General features: G+C 34.7%; 1 protein-coding gene across 2 annotated transcripts in view; it reads left to right on the top strand.

The window, feature by feature from the left end:
* LOC124507007 (protein FRA10AC1) overlaps positions 1-16,915 on the top strand; it is a 37,063-nt gene that overhangs the window by 17,867 nt on the left and 2,281 nt on the right. For both annotated transcript variants that reach the window (XM_047073190.1, XM_047073191.1), the window contains exons 10-14: positions 2,162-2,275; positions 3,750-3,792; positions 6,284-6,402; positions 10,951-10,989; positions 16,732-16,810. In XM_047073190.1, the coding sequence (XP_046929146.1) occupies positions 2,162-2,275; positions 3,750-3,792; positions 6,284-6,402; positions 10,951-10,989; positions 16,732-16,810 (394 nt within the window). The remainder of the gene's footprint in view (positions 1-2,161; positions 2,276-3,749; positions 3,793-6,283; positions 6,403-10,950; positions 10,990-16,731; positions 16,811-16,915) is intronic.

The following is a 16,915-nucleotide window of genomic DNA, read 5'->3' as shown; positions in this document are numbered from 1 at the left end:
CCTGATTTATACAATAAATGCTTATCTATAAAAGTAAAATTACAGACCATGTATTTGTGATACATTAGCAAATGTCAAAATATAATGCTTTAAAGATTTTTCCCTCTAGAATTTTTGCTTTTAGAACATTTGATAAGAGTATAAGTAGAAAATGTTTATTTTTTACAAAACTTTTATTTATTTTGAGAGATAGAGTGCTTGAGCAGGAAAGAGGCGGGGGGGGGGGGCGGAGAGAGAGAGAGAGAGAGAGAGAGAATGAATGCCAAGCAGACTCCACACTGTTAGTGCTGTGTCCAATGTGGGGCTCGAACCCATGAACCGTGAGATCGTGACCTGAATTCACATCAAGAGTTGGACACTTAACTGAGCCACCCAGGCACCCCAAAAACGTTTAAAGAGTTAAAGGAAACTAGTAAAGGATGAATACTTGAGTTTTTCTTTTTATTAACTTTTGGAAGAATGATTTGGTATTATTGTATTTCAGTCTAATCACATTTTGAAAGTAGAGATTAACTATCACTTTCAACCTAATGGAATTTTTGGATAGGCTAGTTCTTATTTTGGGATATCATTGAGATTGAGACCAAATATTTAGTCTTACAGCAAAAGATCAAACATTTGGGAGGCAGTTATTAAATGCTTTTTTAATGCATTGTTGTAATCTACTCATAAGTCTCTGAAAAATTAATATCTTTATCCTATTTCATGCTGTAAAGTTACCTCTTTTTTGATAATTGCATTTCAAACTGTTAATGCTTCTGAAAACTGCATAGGAGCATTTAGGAAATCATTTTAAACTAATAACTTAAAAACTTTAAAAATAAAGGTTGCATTTTAGAATGATTAAACTTTGACGCCATCCCTGTGGATCATTTCCATCTTCCATAAATTCGATGTCTGTGTGAAGTGTAAAACTGGATATGCAATAAAACAAAATTAAAGAGTAGGACTTTTTTTTTCTTTAGATAAAGGATCAGCCCTGAAGATACTCTAAAGGAGAAGGAAAAAGAATAAGTTTAAAGCTATTTTTAACTTTTCTTAGTATTACATTTTAGTTTATGTTTTTACCTAAACAATGAGAAATTTTGAAATGTTTCACAGTTTTAAAATTTTGTACTTTTATTAAGTGGAATTTTCAGGTGATGGTAAGTAATACTGCTTTTAAAAAATTAAAGGGCATTCTCTAAACTAATATAAGTGAAAAAAGGATTGGTTGGTGAGAGAAAGCTATTGCTATGATTTAGAATTATAATTTGGTTGCCATTTTAACAATAGAGCCATTACTAAACATGCATACATTTCATAATGTATTCACTTGGAATGAGTGAAAAATGCCAATTTAGAAAAGTTACAGGTTCTTTGGACTGATAATTTTCAAAATCCATTTTGATAATTTCTTTTTAATGAAAAGTTTAGATTTGTTCCTGTTGGTGCAGATTATTGAGATATAAATTACTTTTTTACTGTACAAATAAAAGGTTCATTCTGTGAAAGGAAATAGTAGTTGGGTAGTTCCTTTCATTTTTTCCTCTTGGATTGTCAGTATCAGTCCTTTTATGCAGAATGTTTTCATACACAGCAGATATGATGTGTTGATTTTAGAGTCAAGTAACTCTAAAACATAGAACATTATTATTCTACTTAGTCATTTCATCTCAGAGTGCTACCATCTAAAACGTGCTTTAAATGCCATTTTATGCTGGTATTTAAAATAGATGGCATAATGTTAGAATTTTAATCAAGTTAAAAATTATTATTAAATATCAAAAGGGATTCGCCAACCTATAAATACATGTATTATGGAAAATATATTTATTCTTTTAGGGTATTATTGAGTATACTCTTTTAGTACTTCCATTTTCCAAAGTAGAAGATTCCCTAACAGGGAGTTAGTAAAACTCTGATCTAAACAGTTTATCTGTTGAGCAAGAATTCTGTGACTGATTTTTTTTAAATACTTTCTTTAGCTCTTTGATTTAATACTTATTTACACATTTGTTGAGCATACTATAATTATTACACTCAGTTATTTTTTAATGATGACTTGCTAGAACTAGAATATATGTATGTTAAATTTCAGGAGTAATTCCAAATTGATATTAATATTCCAGATTAAAATTGTTTCCAACTATCGTAGCTAATATTCCTTTCTTTTTCACAGGCCAGTTTTTCTGTGGAAATAAATGTTGTGAAGAAAAAGAAGATTTGAAGAGTTGGGAAGTTAATTTTGGTTACATTGAACATGGTGAAAAGAGAAATGCACTTGTTAAATTAAGTAAGTTGATTTTAGGTGTTATATAATTGCTTTCTTCAAAGTTTATCTAATTGCTTAGATTTAAAAATATATAGGCTAATTTAAGGTTTAATTAAAAAATTTTAATGTGTCTTTCTGGAAGTGCTCTTTTTTCTGAGAGCTTCCCAAAGTGATAGATAACTTTTGAGGCTAAAATTTGTATGTGGTCACCATTATGGTGACATTTGGGTGAAACAGTTCTTTTTTTTTTTAATTTTTTTTTTTAAACGTTTATTTATTTTTGAGACAGAGAGAGACAGAGCATGAATAGGGGAGGGGCAGAGAGAGAGGGAGACACAGAATCTGAAACAGGCTCCAGGCTCTGAGCTGTCAGCACAGAGCCCGACACGGGGCTCAAACTCACAGACCTCGAGATCATGACCTAAGCCGAAGTCAGACGCTTAACCGACTGAGCCACCCAGGCGCCCCTGGGTGAAACAGTTCTGATGACAGATGTAAACCGATAATTTGTAAAGTTAAGACCTCTTCCCATTAACATGAGTATGTCACCAGTGCACAATGAGATGCAGAGTATCAGAAAAGTCAGCATAAAATCTCATGTTACCTAGTAACCATATTGTTATGGTGTGGACAATAAATACACTCTCTTTGTGTCAATAAGGAAAAAGATTTAGGTGGGCATAACTTTGTGACATCAGTCTTAAAATCTTGAGGCTATACCCCAGAATACAGCAACCTCTTGTAATATGCCTGTTTTAGAATCTTTCTTTCTTTCTTTCTTTCTTTCTTTCTTTCTTTCTTTCTTTCTACCTTTTTCTTTCTTTCTTTCTACCTTTTTCTCTTTTCTTTTCTTTTCTTTTCTTTTCTTTCTTTCTCACTAAGCTACTCTTCTGTGTCAGCTTCTTCTCCTGTCATGTTAATTACCTTACCTAAGTAAACTCCTGGCAGTTTTCTACCCACTCCATATAGAAGTCAAGAATTTCCTCATGTGCTACTTAATGCTCACCAGTGCAGAAGTCCCTCCTGGAAGTACTCCTGGGGACAATTCAGCTGGTGTGAACTGAAATTAAGTATAAGGCAAAAGAAGAGCCCACAATTGGAACTTTTTGAAATGCTCTTTGCTATTTGAAAACTCTTAGAGCACTTCAGACCAAGTGACTATACCCACACTATTGTTATTAGATACTTTTGATGTGAGACACACATTAATGCTGGGTATGAAACAGAGTTTGCTTTTAGAATAAATTGACAGCAGTTTTTTTAAAGCAATGTTAGAATATTTTCAATTTCTCAAGCATTCTAATACCATTTTTACTGTGCATAGGCATTTTTTGAAGTGGAGAGAATCAGATTTTTTTTTCAGAGTTTTGTTTCCCCTCTTATAGTAAAGGGATATAAGGAAGAATGAGAATGTATGATATTAAAAGTAGAGTAGCACTACAGTTATTCAAATTCAGCCTTTCAGTGGTGTCACTTTTTTATTTTTATTTTTTAGGATTATGCCAAGAATGTTCCTTTAAATTAAATTTTCATCACAGGTAATATTATCTTTTGAAATGCTGTTGTTATTGTTTAGCAGTCTTGTATAGTCACTTACCTGCACTCAGTGTCAAAATGTAGATTTAAGTGGTTGATGGTTTAATTAATTGATTGTGTAGAATGTCTGGGATAGACTGTATACATATACCAGGGAACTGGAAGTTTGCCATGCCTTACTCTAGCCAAGCAGTTTTAAATATGAAGGCCTGTGCAGGGTGATAGATATTAGAATTTTTAGTTTGGAGTCAGTGTTCAGATGCCATAATATTCTTGGAACTGTATTATAAAGCAGGTCTTCATAAAGTGATTTCATATGTCTCATTTAAACAGTGTTTTATTTGGAGTTTGTCATTCTTACAAGGGATTATATTCCTCTGTTCTCATTTCAAATGTCAAAATCAGGCTCCTGTTGAGTGAGCTAGAATGTGCCTGTCATATTCAGTGGGGGAGGAGTATCCATGTTCTGCAATATGCAGTGTATATATAAATAAGATCATGGGCTTGGAAATCAGACTCCTGTGTATTTCTCTCAGCTTCTCCACTTACTAGTTGTCTGTTTTAGGCAAGGTACTTAAGCTCTGGGGGGCACCTGGGTGGCTCAGTTAAGCATTAAGCCTCCGGAATTGATTTTGGCTCATGTCATGATCTTATGGTTTATGAGATTGCACTAACAGTGCAGAGCCTGCTTGGGATTCTCTTTCTCTTGCTTCCCCTTCCACTCCTCCTCTCCTCTTTCAAAATAAATAAATAAGCATTAGAAAAAAAGGTACTTAACCTCTGTAAGACTCAATTTTATCAACTCTAAAAATGAGGATGCTAAGGATACACTAGTGAAAGTGCATGTAAAGTGCTTGACATGGTGCCTGGCATATGGTAGGTCAAGCATAGAGGGGTCCCTGATATTGAGGATGTTCAGACAAAATTGGTGACCTGCCATTATTGTGATGATCACATTTCAGGGCCTGAATAAGGCCCTGAATAAGTTAAAAGTTTAACAATGAGATTCTGCAACTTTATAAAGTATATATGTCAGTATATTAAAAAAATTTTTTGACGTTTATTTATTTTTGAGAGACAGAGCACGAGCAGGGGAGGGTCAGAGAGAGAGGGAGACACAGAATCCAAAGCAGGCTCCAGGCTCTGAGCTGTCAGCACAGAGCCCAATGCGGGGCTCAAACCCACGAACCATGAGATCACGACCTGGGCTAAAGTTGGACGCTTAACCGAATGATCCATCCAGGTGCCCCAGTAGATTAAATTTTAAATCAGCTATGCTATGAATGTGCTGTATCTAGTATTTTAGTTGTTAAAAATAAATATTAAATAATTAATAATTTTTAAATTATTCAAATTAGTAGAATTTCTTAGATTACTTGAATAGCCTAACCTTTATTTCCCCTCTCCATCAGTGATACCAGAGGGTTTTTTTTTACCTTGACTTTCGAGCTTCATTTCAAAATTGAAATGATTCTTATGAAAGGCAGAAAGTGATGATTGCCTTAAAAAGTATTATAGCATTTGGTATAAGTACCTTAACTTGGAAGGTCTGATGAGTAAATTTCTTGAAACTAATCCCCTGTTGTCTCTTCATTCTCCTTCTCGGTCCTAATTTCAGCATTATCACCTTTTCCTATCTAGTGTTTCCTTTCTTTTTTTTAATTTTTTTTTTCAACGTTTATTTATTTTTGGGACAGAGAGAGACAGAGCATGAACGGGGGAGGGGCAGAGAGAGAGGGAGACACAGAATCGGAAACAGGCTCCAGGCTCCGAGCCATCAGCCCAGAGCCTGACGCGGGGCTCGAACTCACGGAGTGCGAGATCGTGACCTGGCTGAAGTCGGACGCTTAACCGACTGCGCCACCCAGGCGCCCCTAGTGTTTCCTTTCTTAACCAGTTAAAATCAATTGCTTGCCAGCCATGGTACCAACAGCCTTGTAAACATGGCCTAGAAGAGATAAAGCTACAGCAGTAAAAGGACAAATGGTCTAAAGTAGACATTTGAGTTAAAGTAAGCCCCTCCATCCTCATTCCTTTATGCCTTTACTGTATTCCTTTTCTCTTAGCAGAAGAATTTTCTATTTACAGATGATTTGGAACTGTTAGAGTGTTTCTTCTTGTTTTGTGTGTTTTTTCAAAGTATAGGTAGATAGGAATTATGTGGAGGGAAATGACATTTGTTTTTCTAATTTAAAAAATGGCTAAATGATAGAAAACAAGTAGGAAATGAGGAAACTATGATTTATATTTACTAAGGTTTGTATACAGAACTTACAAAAAATAATTTGTCTTAGAGTTTTAGGCTTCCTTCAAAATTGTCTCAATTAATATACTAGCCTGAAATATTTACAGACTCATTTAAGGGTTCCTTATGTAAATTACATTGTAAAAATATGTACTTTAACTGATTTGACTGTTTTGCTCATTGGTTCTTATTTTTCATAAAGGTCAGTTGAAAAAGTTAACTTTAGTTTTATATTGTTCAACATAAAGGAGAAAAGAAGTCAAGTCAAAAAAAAGAAAGGATAAATCCAAAAAAGATCATGAAGAGTCATCACATAAAAAATCCAGATCATCTTCTGTAGAAGAGACGTCTCAGAAAAAAGCAAAAGGTAAAAGGGAATTCAAATATAATACCTACTCACATTTTTAAACATGAAATGTAATCTGCTGTATGTATCAAATGTAGAATTTAATTGGTGAATGTATTTAGATTTCTGTTTTATAGTAGATGAAAGGAAACTGGTTGGGGAATTTAGATAGGAATTTATAGTAATTTACAGGAGTTTCAAAAACAAGTATGGTTTTAATTCATTTTGGGCAGACAGTAATAATGTTGCAAATAGCATTCTCCTTCCTGACTTTGTCTCTTAGACACCTGTTACCTTGGGCAAGTTCCTGAGCTTTTTGAGTTTTACTTTCCTCATGTAAGTAGGGACGATGTAAATCACGGGCTTCTGTGCTGTTTGAGCTTATTGTGGAGAATCAAATAAGAATGTGAGAGGCACTTTGAACATTGTAAAACAGTACATAATCTATAAGTCAGTATAAAATTATAACACTGTGATTTCATTACCTTGGCCTGTGTGATTTTCTTACTAGCTGATGAGCTTCTTGAAATCATAGAGCTTGATATATATGTGTCCTCAGAACCTAGCATGGTGCTGTTCACATACACTTAGTAAATAATTGTTAAATTCAAATCCATCAATCACTTACTTCTTCCTCAGTAGTCCTTAGGCTCTCTAAGCCTTAATTTCTTCATGTGTAAAATTGTCATGATGGTAGTACCTAGATTATAGGATTGTTCAGAAGTTCAAATGAGATAATGCATGTAAGCTGTTAGCACAGTGCTTGGTGCATAGTTAGCTATTATGAAGGTTACTGCTAGTTTATTTTTCAGTCCATAATAGAGTAAATTGGCTAGAACTTAGAGTGAATTGAACTTAAATTACGTGGTTAATGGAAGATTACATTAGATTCAGCCAAATGTTAACATAATACTTGGACAGGAGAGGGCTCCCTTGCTCCAGCTATGAAGATTATTAATAGGTTTCATTCTTACATGTATTTTTTTTTCTTGTGAATCATAACATATTCAAGCGTATAGTATCACCAACTTACAGAGTTGGTGAAATTGATGGTGAGAAGAAAATACTGTTCTGGGGTTTATTGAGAAATGGTATTTGAAGCAGAATTCCTTTTTGTGTCTATCTCAGTCATTTCCAAACTCCAAAATAAATGTTAATAAATGTGAAAATCCTGTTTGTGTTTAAAAAATTGTTTTAAAAATATTTAATGTATCATACTTGAGTTTTGTTAAATTCATTATTATAGTATATAATATTGTATTCACATCATAGTATGATACCATGTTAATCACTATGTATTCCAAATTAAAGAAGAACTAATCCCTACCTTGTAAAAACTTGTTTGGTACATTCAAAGCAGACAGTCAGATAGCTGGATACTCAGGATCAGGTATGGGGTTGGAACGCTCGGATTACACATAGATAATGCGTGTGATCTTCCTTACAGATGTTTTTCCTGTAGTGTTCCATGTTTTAGTAGATGACATCTCTGTCAGCCTAAAAACTAGTATCATATCTGGAACTTATCCTTGATGCCTTCTTTCTTCTCATTATTTATGTTTAATTTGTTACCAGATCCTGTCAGTTTTACCCCAAGAGTGTATATTTCTCAAGTTCTCTCTACTCTAGTTCAAACCACCATGTTTTCTCATCTAGACCACTGCTGTATTATCCTCACTAGCTCTGCCACTATCTTGCCATCCCTCCTGCCCTCCCCTTAATCCATTCTCCATAAAGCAGTGATTTCCTATTTTTCTTAGGATATAATCAAAACCTGCATAAAACCCAGAGGCTTTATATGATCCAGCATACAAAACTTGTGGTTCTCACCATGCTTCACCTCACTTTCATACTCCACTTTCACAGCCTTTCAGTTTCTAGACAGTGCCAAACTTCTTTCCATTTAGAGGCTACATAGATGCTGCTTCCTCTCTTTCTAACCCCTCCCCCCACCACCAGATGCCATCCTAACTCATCCTCCAGGTCTAAGCTTAAATGTCACTTCCTTAGGGATCCTTTCCTGATTCCGTCCCTGACCATGAATTTAAATTAATACTTCTAATTATAATACCATCAACATTATAGACCTGGAACTTTTCTCATTACATATATGACAGTTATATAAAAGCCCCAGGAAGGCAAGGGTTCTGTCTGCTGTGTTCATTGCTGTATCCCAGCACGCCACTAGCACATGTAAGGTGTAAGAAAGAAAGAATGAGAAAATGAAAGACTTTGAAGATTGTTTCGGGACAACTTCAGGGACAGAGAACCAAGGCAGAGTAGAATTGAGAGATGTGTTTCGTATTTAGTCTTTTTTCAGAGCCCCTGATAGCATAAAATATAGTTACTTTTTTTCAACTTCTGTGGCATAGAGCAGAAAATGACAGCATTTTAGCAAACTTAGGAAAACCATGTGGAACTCTGCAATATCTTTGTATCTGGGATCATCTGGAACTAGCTTGATTTTTATGTGATACTTTATAGCCAGACCACCTTAATTTGGCCCAAACTTGCATAATTAATAAATGCTTAATATCTCAGCCTCATTTTGAACTGTTGACAAAACTTCTTCAAAACAATCTACTTTCTTGATTTTCTTCCTGTCTTTCTGGCCTTTCCTCCACCTCTTGATTATAGGTCCTCCTCAGTCATACCCTTAGGTGTTGGGGTTGCCTAGGGCTCTTACATGATTTATCTTCTTTCTCTATGTTCTCCCTTTGTGGTCCCATTGATTCCCGTAGTGTCAGATTACTATCATACAAAATGTTAAGTAAGTGGATAGATGGATGGATAATTGGATAGCTAGATGGTTGAGTCAATGGATAGAGAAAAAAATCTAAAAGAGATCCATAGCTTGACTTTGAGGACCAGTCTGCTTTGGCAGGTCTGAGCAGAACACGGTACTTAGGTAGAGTGTCTTGGCAGAAAGTTGAAGATATTACCCCTCCCCCACTACCAGTCAATCCCCAAGCTCACTTTCTTGGGAAGGCCTTTCCTGGCACCCTTCACCCCACTCCTCCAAGCAAGGTTAGGTCCCTATTAAACATTTCAGTAGCACCATGCACTTCTCCTTTGAACATACATATCACCCTTGGAATAATGTGTTTTCTGTTAAGGAAGGGGCCATGTAACTTATTTAATTCTTTATCCAATTTCTAAGCACAGTGCTTTCTCCATATATAGGTGTTCGATAAATGTTAGGGGAGTGAGTGAATCAGTGAAACAGTTCTCAACATTGAAGGGAACATCAGAGATCCCAGCCCTGGGATCATGAGCAAAAAGATACTCTGTGGTTTTCTTTTCAAAATATGGTCCTTTGGTATTGTCATCTCTTGGGAGCATGTTAGAAATGCACAGTCTCGGACCCTTCCTGATCTCCTGAATTACAAGTACACTTAAGTTCCGGGATGATTCATAGGCACCATAGAGTTTGAGATGTACTGCTCTATATCAGGTACTTGTTCTGCTTTCACTTTGACACCTTCAGGGAAGAACTGCCCAAAATATTCTTTTACATTTCAGTTAGTTGTAATTGTTAGCAGATTTCTCCTTAACTAATTTAGCCCAAACCTACAATTTCTTACCTTTGGTTCCAGTTATGTCCTTAGGCCTCCAAAGTAAGCTAACCTCTTTTTGTACCTATAGACATTTGGAACCTGGTAGTGTGTTCCTCATATGACAGAGAAGAATCATTTCATTTGTCACCAGCTTAGCTATGTTTTTATTTGCTTTCTGATAAGTAGGAAATAGGAGTGAAGAAACAATAACCTAAAAAAGAAAAGAAAAGAAACAATAACCTAAAGTGGTTACCACAGTACTTGGCTTCCTGTGGAGTCTTTACCCTGTGGTTGTGACACCCTCTTCATTGGGCCTGAAAGGGGCTATTTATGCATCAGCTTTGGCTTATGAGATCTTTGATCCAAGGAGGTTAGAGGGATTGTTGCTCTCCATCTGTTATCTGTCATTTTCTGATTTATCAGTCTTCAGAATTATTTCCCCTCGGGTCTTACTGCAAAAGATTCTATAGAGTTATGATTTTTAAAAATTGTGCTAGTAGATTTTTAGTACTTTTTGCTTTCTGTTTCCCTCACTGGATGACTATTGTAGAAATGAAAATGTTTGTTTTATGTAGTAATATTTTGTGTGAATTTTAGTTACTAAGAATTCTCATCTGTATATGAAAAAGTATTGTGAAAAATGAGTATTTGTAAACTGCTTTCAAATGTTGAACATCTCTATTGATAAAATATGATTATGTTGCAGCTAATCTGCGAGGGTTTTTTTTTTTGCAACATGAATTCATGTTTTTTGGTTTTTTTTTTAAAGGTGTTTATTATTTTTTTAAGCTTTGTGCTGTATATTTCAGGCATAAAATACCTCTACCTAAAAGACTCTAACATTTTAATTAGAGAGATAAGTCTGAGAAACATGAAAGATTAGAAGACAGTAAGGTGCTTTTCTGTAAGAGTTTAAAGTAAACCAGGCTCTTGGGAAGAATTCTGGTCACAGGTATAACTGTTACACTGTTGCAGAATGATTTTTAACAAAGCAATGCTGTTTTCTTTTCAGGGCATTCATCCTCAAAGAAATCAGAAAATTCTGTGAACAGTAAGTATTTAGCATTTCTTTATTTAACACAAATATATAGATTCAAGTGATTTGCAGTTTGGGTTTCCCATCAGTTGTGACTTGCTCATATGTATATTATTTTTTGGTTTTGTACTATGTGAGAAAAATCATAGAAAAAGTGCTAGAAGTGTATGATTTTTCCCCCAGTTTTAAACATTTTAAAGTTTCTTATTTTAAAATGGAAGAGCATAAAATTTTTTTCAGTAAATATAATGGATACACACTTTGATTTCACATCATGGAATATGAAGGAAGAAAAACAGATGACATTGGAATGGAAAAAGAATTGGGAAAGTAGATTAAGACTTAAGAAATGTCACTTATAGGGGCACCTGGATGGCTCAGTCAGTTAAGTGTTCCACTTTGGCTCAGGTCATGATCTCACGGTTCGTGAATTCAAGCCCTGCGTCAGGCTCTGTGCTGACAGCTCAGAACCTGGAGCCTGCTTCGGGTTCTGTGTCTCCCTCTCTCTCTGCCCCTTTCCCTCTCACGCTCTCTCTCTCTCAAAAATAAATAAACATTAAAAAAAAATGTCACTTATATTGTACGAGACTGAATTATCTCTGTTATCTTGTGGTTTTGACTGATCAAGTGAAATGTGTGGTTTGTGTATGGAAAGTAGAATTTGGCAGCTGGTTACTACTGATTCGTTTTTTAATAAGTACAGTGGTTTTCACCAAATTGTATCAAACCAGATTGGATTTCATTGAATATTTGCCACAAATTTTATTGTTCTTTCCCCGCAACATTCCAAAAAACATTCAAATCACTTACAGATATATATACAATAAAATAAGATTTTTAAAAGTGAAATCAGAATAATGGAAAAACAAGATAGAATAGCAAAATAAAGCTAGACAAACGTTTACCAAAAAGCCCTGCATAATTGCAAAGGTAGATCACACATTTGTCACTCTTTTTCCATACAACCAAACCAAATAGGAAGCCACCAGTAGAATGATTAATTGTACCCATATAATCACACACAGTGTGTTCATCTTTTTCTAGGCTGAGTTCTGAGAGTGAGTAGACTCTCCTGTAGATTCATAAAAGAGGCGTCCATCTGTGATGTAACAAACAGTAGCCTTGCATCTCAGTAGTAATACAGTGTCAAATTTCTTAAAAGACATTGCAGTAGGGTTAGTGTAGTTCAGTAGCATATCTAATTCATTTAGGCCTATTTTATAGAAATTCAGAAATTTGAGACTTGTAGGCTTAGAAATTTATAAACTTAAGAGTTAAGTTTTTTCTGATTTAGAGTAATACATATTACTGTGACAAAATCAGTAAAAGTAATTACTCCAAATCCCTCCTTTCAAATAGAAATATTACTAGTATTTTAATTCTTTTTTTTTTAAGTTTATTTATTTATTTCTGAGAGAGAGAGAGTGAGCAGCAGAGGGGCACAGAGGGAGAGAGAGAATTCCAGGTGGGGCTCCACACTCTCAATGCAGAACCTGACACGGGGCTTGAACTCACAAACTGTGAGATGATGACCTGAGCAGAAATCAAGACTCAGATGCTTAACTGGCTGAGCCACCCAGGCACCCCTTAATATAATTCTGAAGGAGAATTTTTAAGTGGTCAGTAATCAGAAATTTTGCACTGGGAAAAATAGAGGAGTTTTAAGATATTTACTGTTTAAAGATTTAATGGAGAACGAAGTGTCAGTGGAGGCATTCCTCTAGTTTAGGAATACAACATACATCTTATAAATCATTTTGCTGATACCTGTTTTGTTTTCAGCATATTTGAAGTGTCCTAAAGCACTGATATTTGTTTCTCCCCACGTAAATCCTCATTGATGTGTAGCCCCTTTTCCTAAATTAGGTAAAGTATACTAACAGTTTCTAGAACATAGCCAGGCTTGATACTGAAAGACTTCTGCTATCTGGGGCGGAAGTAGTGTGTATATATCTATATCTATATATCTATATATCTATATCTATATTTATATATACATATACATGTATATGTCTATATATAGAGATATATAGATATATGGGACATATATATATCTCTCTATATATAGGTATATATAGATTTATATATACACACACACACATATGTATATATACACACACACACTATCTTTCATTTTCACTTGGATAATGTTTAGTTACTTTTACTGCTATTTAACATATGGATTATTAAAACCAAATCCATGAAGAAAAACCCAATTTCTGTGGGGAAAAAGAATTTTAACTTGCATTTGCTGATTATTTATTCTGTCAGCCACAATGGCAAGTGGTTTAGTTGTGTTACCTCATTTAATCTTAATAATGGGCATATAATAGCCCATTTTGCAGACAGAAGAACCAAGACCCAGAGATTTTACATAAATTGCCTAAGATCTAGTTGTTGTTTAATAGCAGATCTGGGATTAAACCCAGATTTATAACTCTACAAAGTCTACACCCTTTTACCTATATCATCAATAACTATTCATCAGTGAATCAAATGTAAGTCCACTCTTTATACCCCAATTTTGGCAGATACATTCCACAAATCTATATTAAATGATTTGATCTGTGTCTCAGTTCTATCTGTAAAATGGATATAAAGAAACTTAACTTTGTTTTTTTTATTATCAGAGCCAAATGAGACAATATACCTGTAAAGCATGTGTCCAACACAAAGTTAACTTCTTGATAACCTCTAGCTATTATTGTTGTTCAGGAAAAGAAAGAAAACCAGACATTAAACAGATTCTGTGTTTTGTTCTCTAGAATTGATCAAATCAAAAGTTAAGTCTATAAAAGTTTGACCTATCCATTATGTTATCATAAGTGGAGACTTGCCACTTCTTCAGTAAGCCCAAGTTATTTAGTTATCATAATATCTAGAAGAACCAAGATGACAGATCTGTTTTCATTATTCAGACATATAGGGAAAATTGTATGCAGTTTGTACCACATTCTAAAAGGAACATTGAAAACCAAGAGATTTTCGCATTGAGAGAACTTGAAATTGTCATAGGAAGGTTGAAGGAACTATACATGTTTAGTTTGGAGAAAAGTGAAGGGTTGGGAGAGAGGGGATAAGGAGTTAGACATGGAAACTGTAGATGTTTGTAAAACTGCTTTTGTGTAGACTTATTTTTGGTGAGTATTTGGCAGAACTAGAGTCTATGGATAAAAATTGCCCAGAGACAGATTTTTGCCTTAATTTAAGGAAAAACTTCTCAATTAGAAATATCTGAAGAAAGCAATGGGGGAATGGGCTGCTTCAGGAAGTAGTGAGGTGTTTAAGCATAGATTGGACAGCCACTTGTTTGGGGAGATACTGCAATAAAAGATTGGATCATTGGATAACACCTAGATTAAACACCTCTAAGATCCCATACAGAGAGTCAGTGATTTATATTTTGATCCTCACTTGCTAATAACAGCTGCATAGATTTGACACTGATACAAGAGTACCATTTTGTATTGCCTGTTCTCTTGTTATTTCCTTAGCAGTGCCCCTCCCACCTCGGGCAGGCTGTATCAGTTACCATAGGAATGGTTTCTAGTTACTGCCACTCTCAGGGAACTAGAATATTATAGATTCACAGGGTTGCACTTAAAGGTCATATAGTCCAGTCTTCTGGATTTGATTCTCTAATAATATTTGGTCACTTTTTTAGCTTGTGATCTTTCAAAGAAAGTTATTTTATAATAGTCTAAACTGATTTGCTCTTTTAGCAAAAAACTGGATTGTCTGGTATCATAAAACTGGTATAGGAAAGCTGGCCTATGGGAAGTACTCTTGACAGGGAAATTAGCTGCCCATTTTCAAAGTCCTTGTAGGTTTTGTTCTCTGACAACATTAACAGCGTAACACTGTAGTGTTAACTGTTAGGCCTGACTGGTTTTTCTGTGCTTTCTTTATCTCATGTTAGTGAGTTTTCATAAAAATAAAAAATAAGAGTAGAAGACTTTTATTCTCTTTTCTCTCATATTTGGTTTGGGACACTGGCAGTTTCAGTGCTGGTTGTAATTGAGTGGGAATCTTGTTCCCAAGGCTTTATAATTTTGTCATCTTTTATTGTCTTTGTATGTAGATCATTAAAAGTACAACCCCTTCCCCCCCCCCTTTTTTTTTTTTTTTTACCATTTTTGTCAGAATTTGTGCCAGAATAGATTTCAGTTAGAACCGAAGTTCAGATATACATATTGATTCATGGATCAGAGTCCAGCAGGTAAAAGGCTAAAACCACTGTGGCAGATCAATGCTGTTTTATTTTTGTGTGTTAACTAAAGGACATTCTGTATTGACAGGCCAAATTTGTGTCAGTTCATTTTAAGACCAACTTATTGGAGAGGAACTATTTGCTATTAAAATTACTTTACGACATATACTTTTATTGTATTTTTCAGTATTTGATAATTTTTAGTTCACCAATATAGGGGGATTTACAAGAAACATGTCAATTTTGTTATATTTTAAAAATAGAGTATATTCATTGTTTTGATTGATTTTTAAGGCAATACATGATCACTGTTTAAAATAGAAAATATTTGGGGAGCACCTGGGTGGCTCAGTCGGTTAAGCGTCCGACTCCAGCTCGGGTCTTGATCTCACAGCTCGTGGGTTCAAGCCCTGCGTCGGGCTCTGTGCTGACAGCTTGGAGCCTGGAGCCTGCTTCCGATTCTGTGTCTCCCTCTCTCTCTGCCCCTGCCCTGTTCATGCTCTGACATTCTGTCTCCCTCAAAAATAAATAAACATTTAAAAAAAATTTTTTTTAAATATAAAATATTTGGAAATGCTTGAAGTAGAAAGTATCCCAGGCCCACAGGTAATGTAATGACTGTTAAGTTTGGTTGGACCTTACAAACTTACAGTATATGTAACTACAAATTGGATTATACCATGCATGCTTTCTGTAACTTTTAAGAAACTTGATATAGCACAGATGTTTTTTCATGGTCAAACATATAGATATGCTAAGGTTTTTTTTAAAAGTTGTATAGTATTAATTTAACCAATCCTTAATCCCTAACTGGTGAGGATATAGGTTGTTTTCTTTTGTTGTTGTTATACTATAATGAACATCTTTGTACATGTATCTCAGGTGCTTATTTATTCTAAGTAAATAGTTAAATTCTTAAAAGCAGCATTGCTGGTCAAAGTGTATGTACATTTTAAACTGATCTATATTGCTAGATTTTCCTCAAGAAAAAGGTTTATAGAAATTTTACTCCAGCAATGTATTAGTATGCTTGTTTCTTTGAAACAGCTTCTTCTAATTAATTTAATCAGCATTAATTTTTAAAAGTGTCTGACAATATTTTTTCATAATTTAACTAGCTTGTCCTACACACTAGTTCAATTCTTCAGGTCATGATCCTAATGTAAATAAACTCTCTACAAAATTCTTAACCTGCGTGTCCTTTGTATGCTGATAGAAAGAAGAAACTAAAGCGAAGACAATTATATTTCAAGAGATCATTCCTTTATAAGAGTTAATATTGGAATCACTACTTTAACTCAGTGTAACTTAGGGAAATTTCCCTTGAGACTTCCCTTGGTCTTTTTGCTGAGACTCTGGTATATCTCAGCTTATTTATTTATTTTTAAAAAGAATGTTATTGGTCTGGAAGAGTGAATTACATATTCAGAGCCACAAACGTTGAAGCTAAATTGCAGTTAACTCTGAAGTTAATTAATTGCATTGGTGGGTAGTTCAAAACATGTTTTAAATAAAACACATTTTAAAAATCTCTTTTAAATGAACAGGAAATTCTGATGAAGATGAAGGTACTTCAGAATCTGAACTTTGGAAGGGCCCCCTACCAGAGACAGATGAAAAATCACAGTGAGTCCTGATATTAACAGATAATGCATACCCTTTACATCAGTTAGGAAGCTGCAGCCACAGCTGTTCTTGATAACAATTAATGAAAAAGCTCAGCATCATGAA

The sequence above is a fragment of the Lynx rufus genome, unplaced genomic scaffold (assembly GCF_022079265.1).
Source record: "Lynx rufus isolate CCGP_SWC_20201006 ecotype Redwood Valley unplaced genomic scaffold, mLynRuf1.p SCAF_11, whole genome shotgun sequence".
Classification (NCBI taxonomy): Eukaryota; Metazoa; Chordata; class Mammalia; order Carnivora; family Felidae; genus Lynx; species Lynx rufus.
Note: the sequence above shows the minus strand (reverse complement) of the source record. Positions and strands in the feature narration are given on the sequence as shown.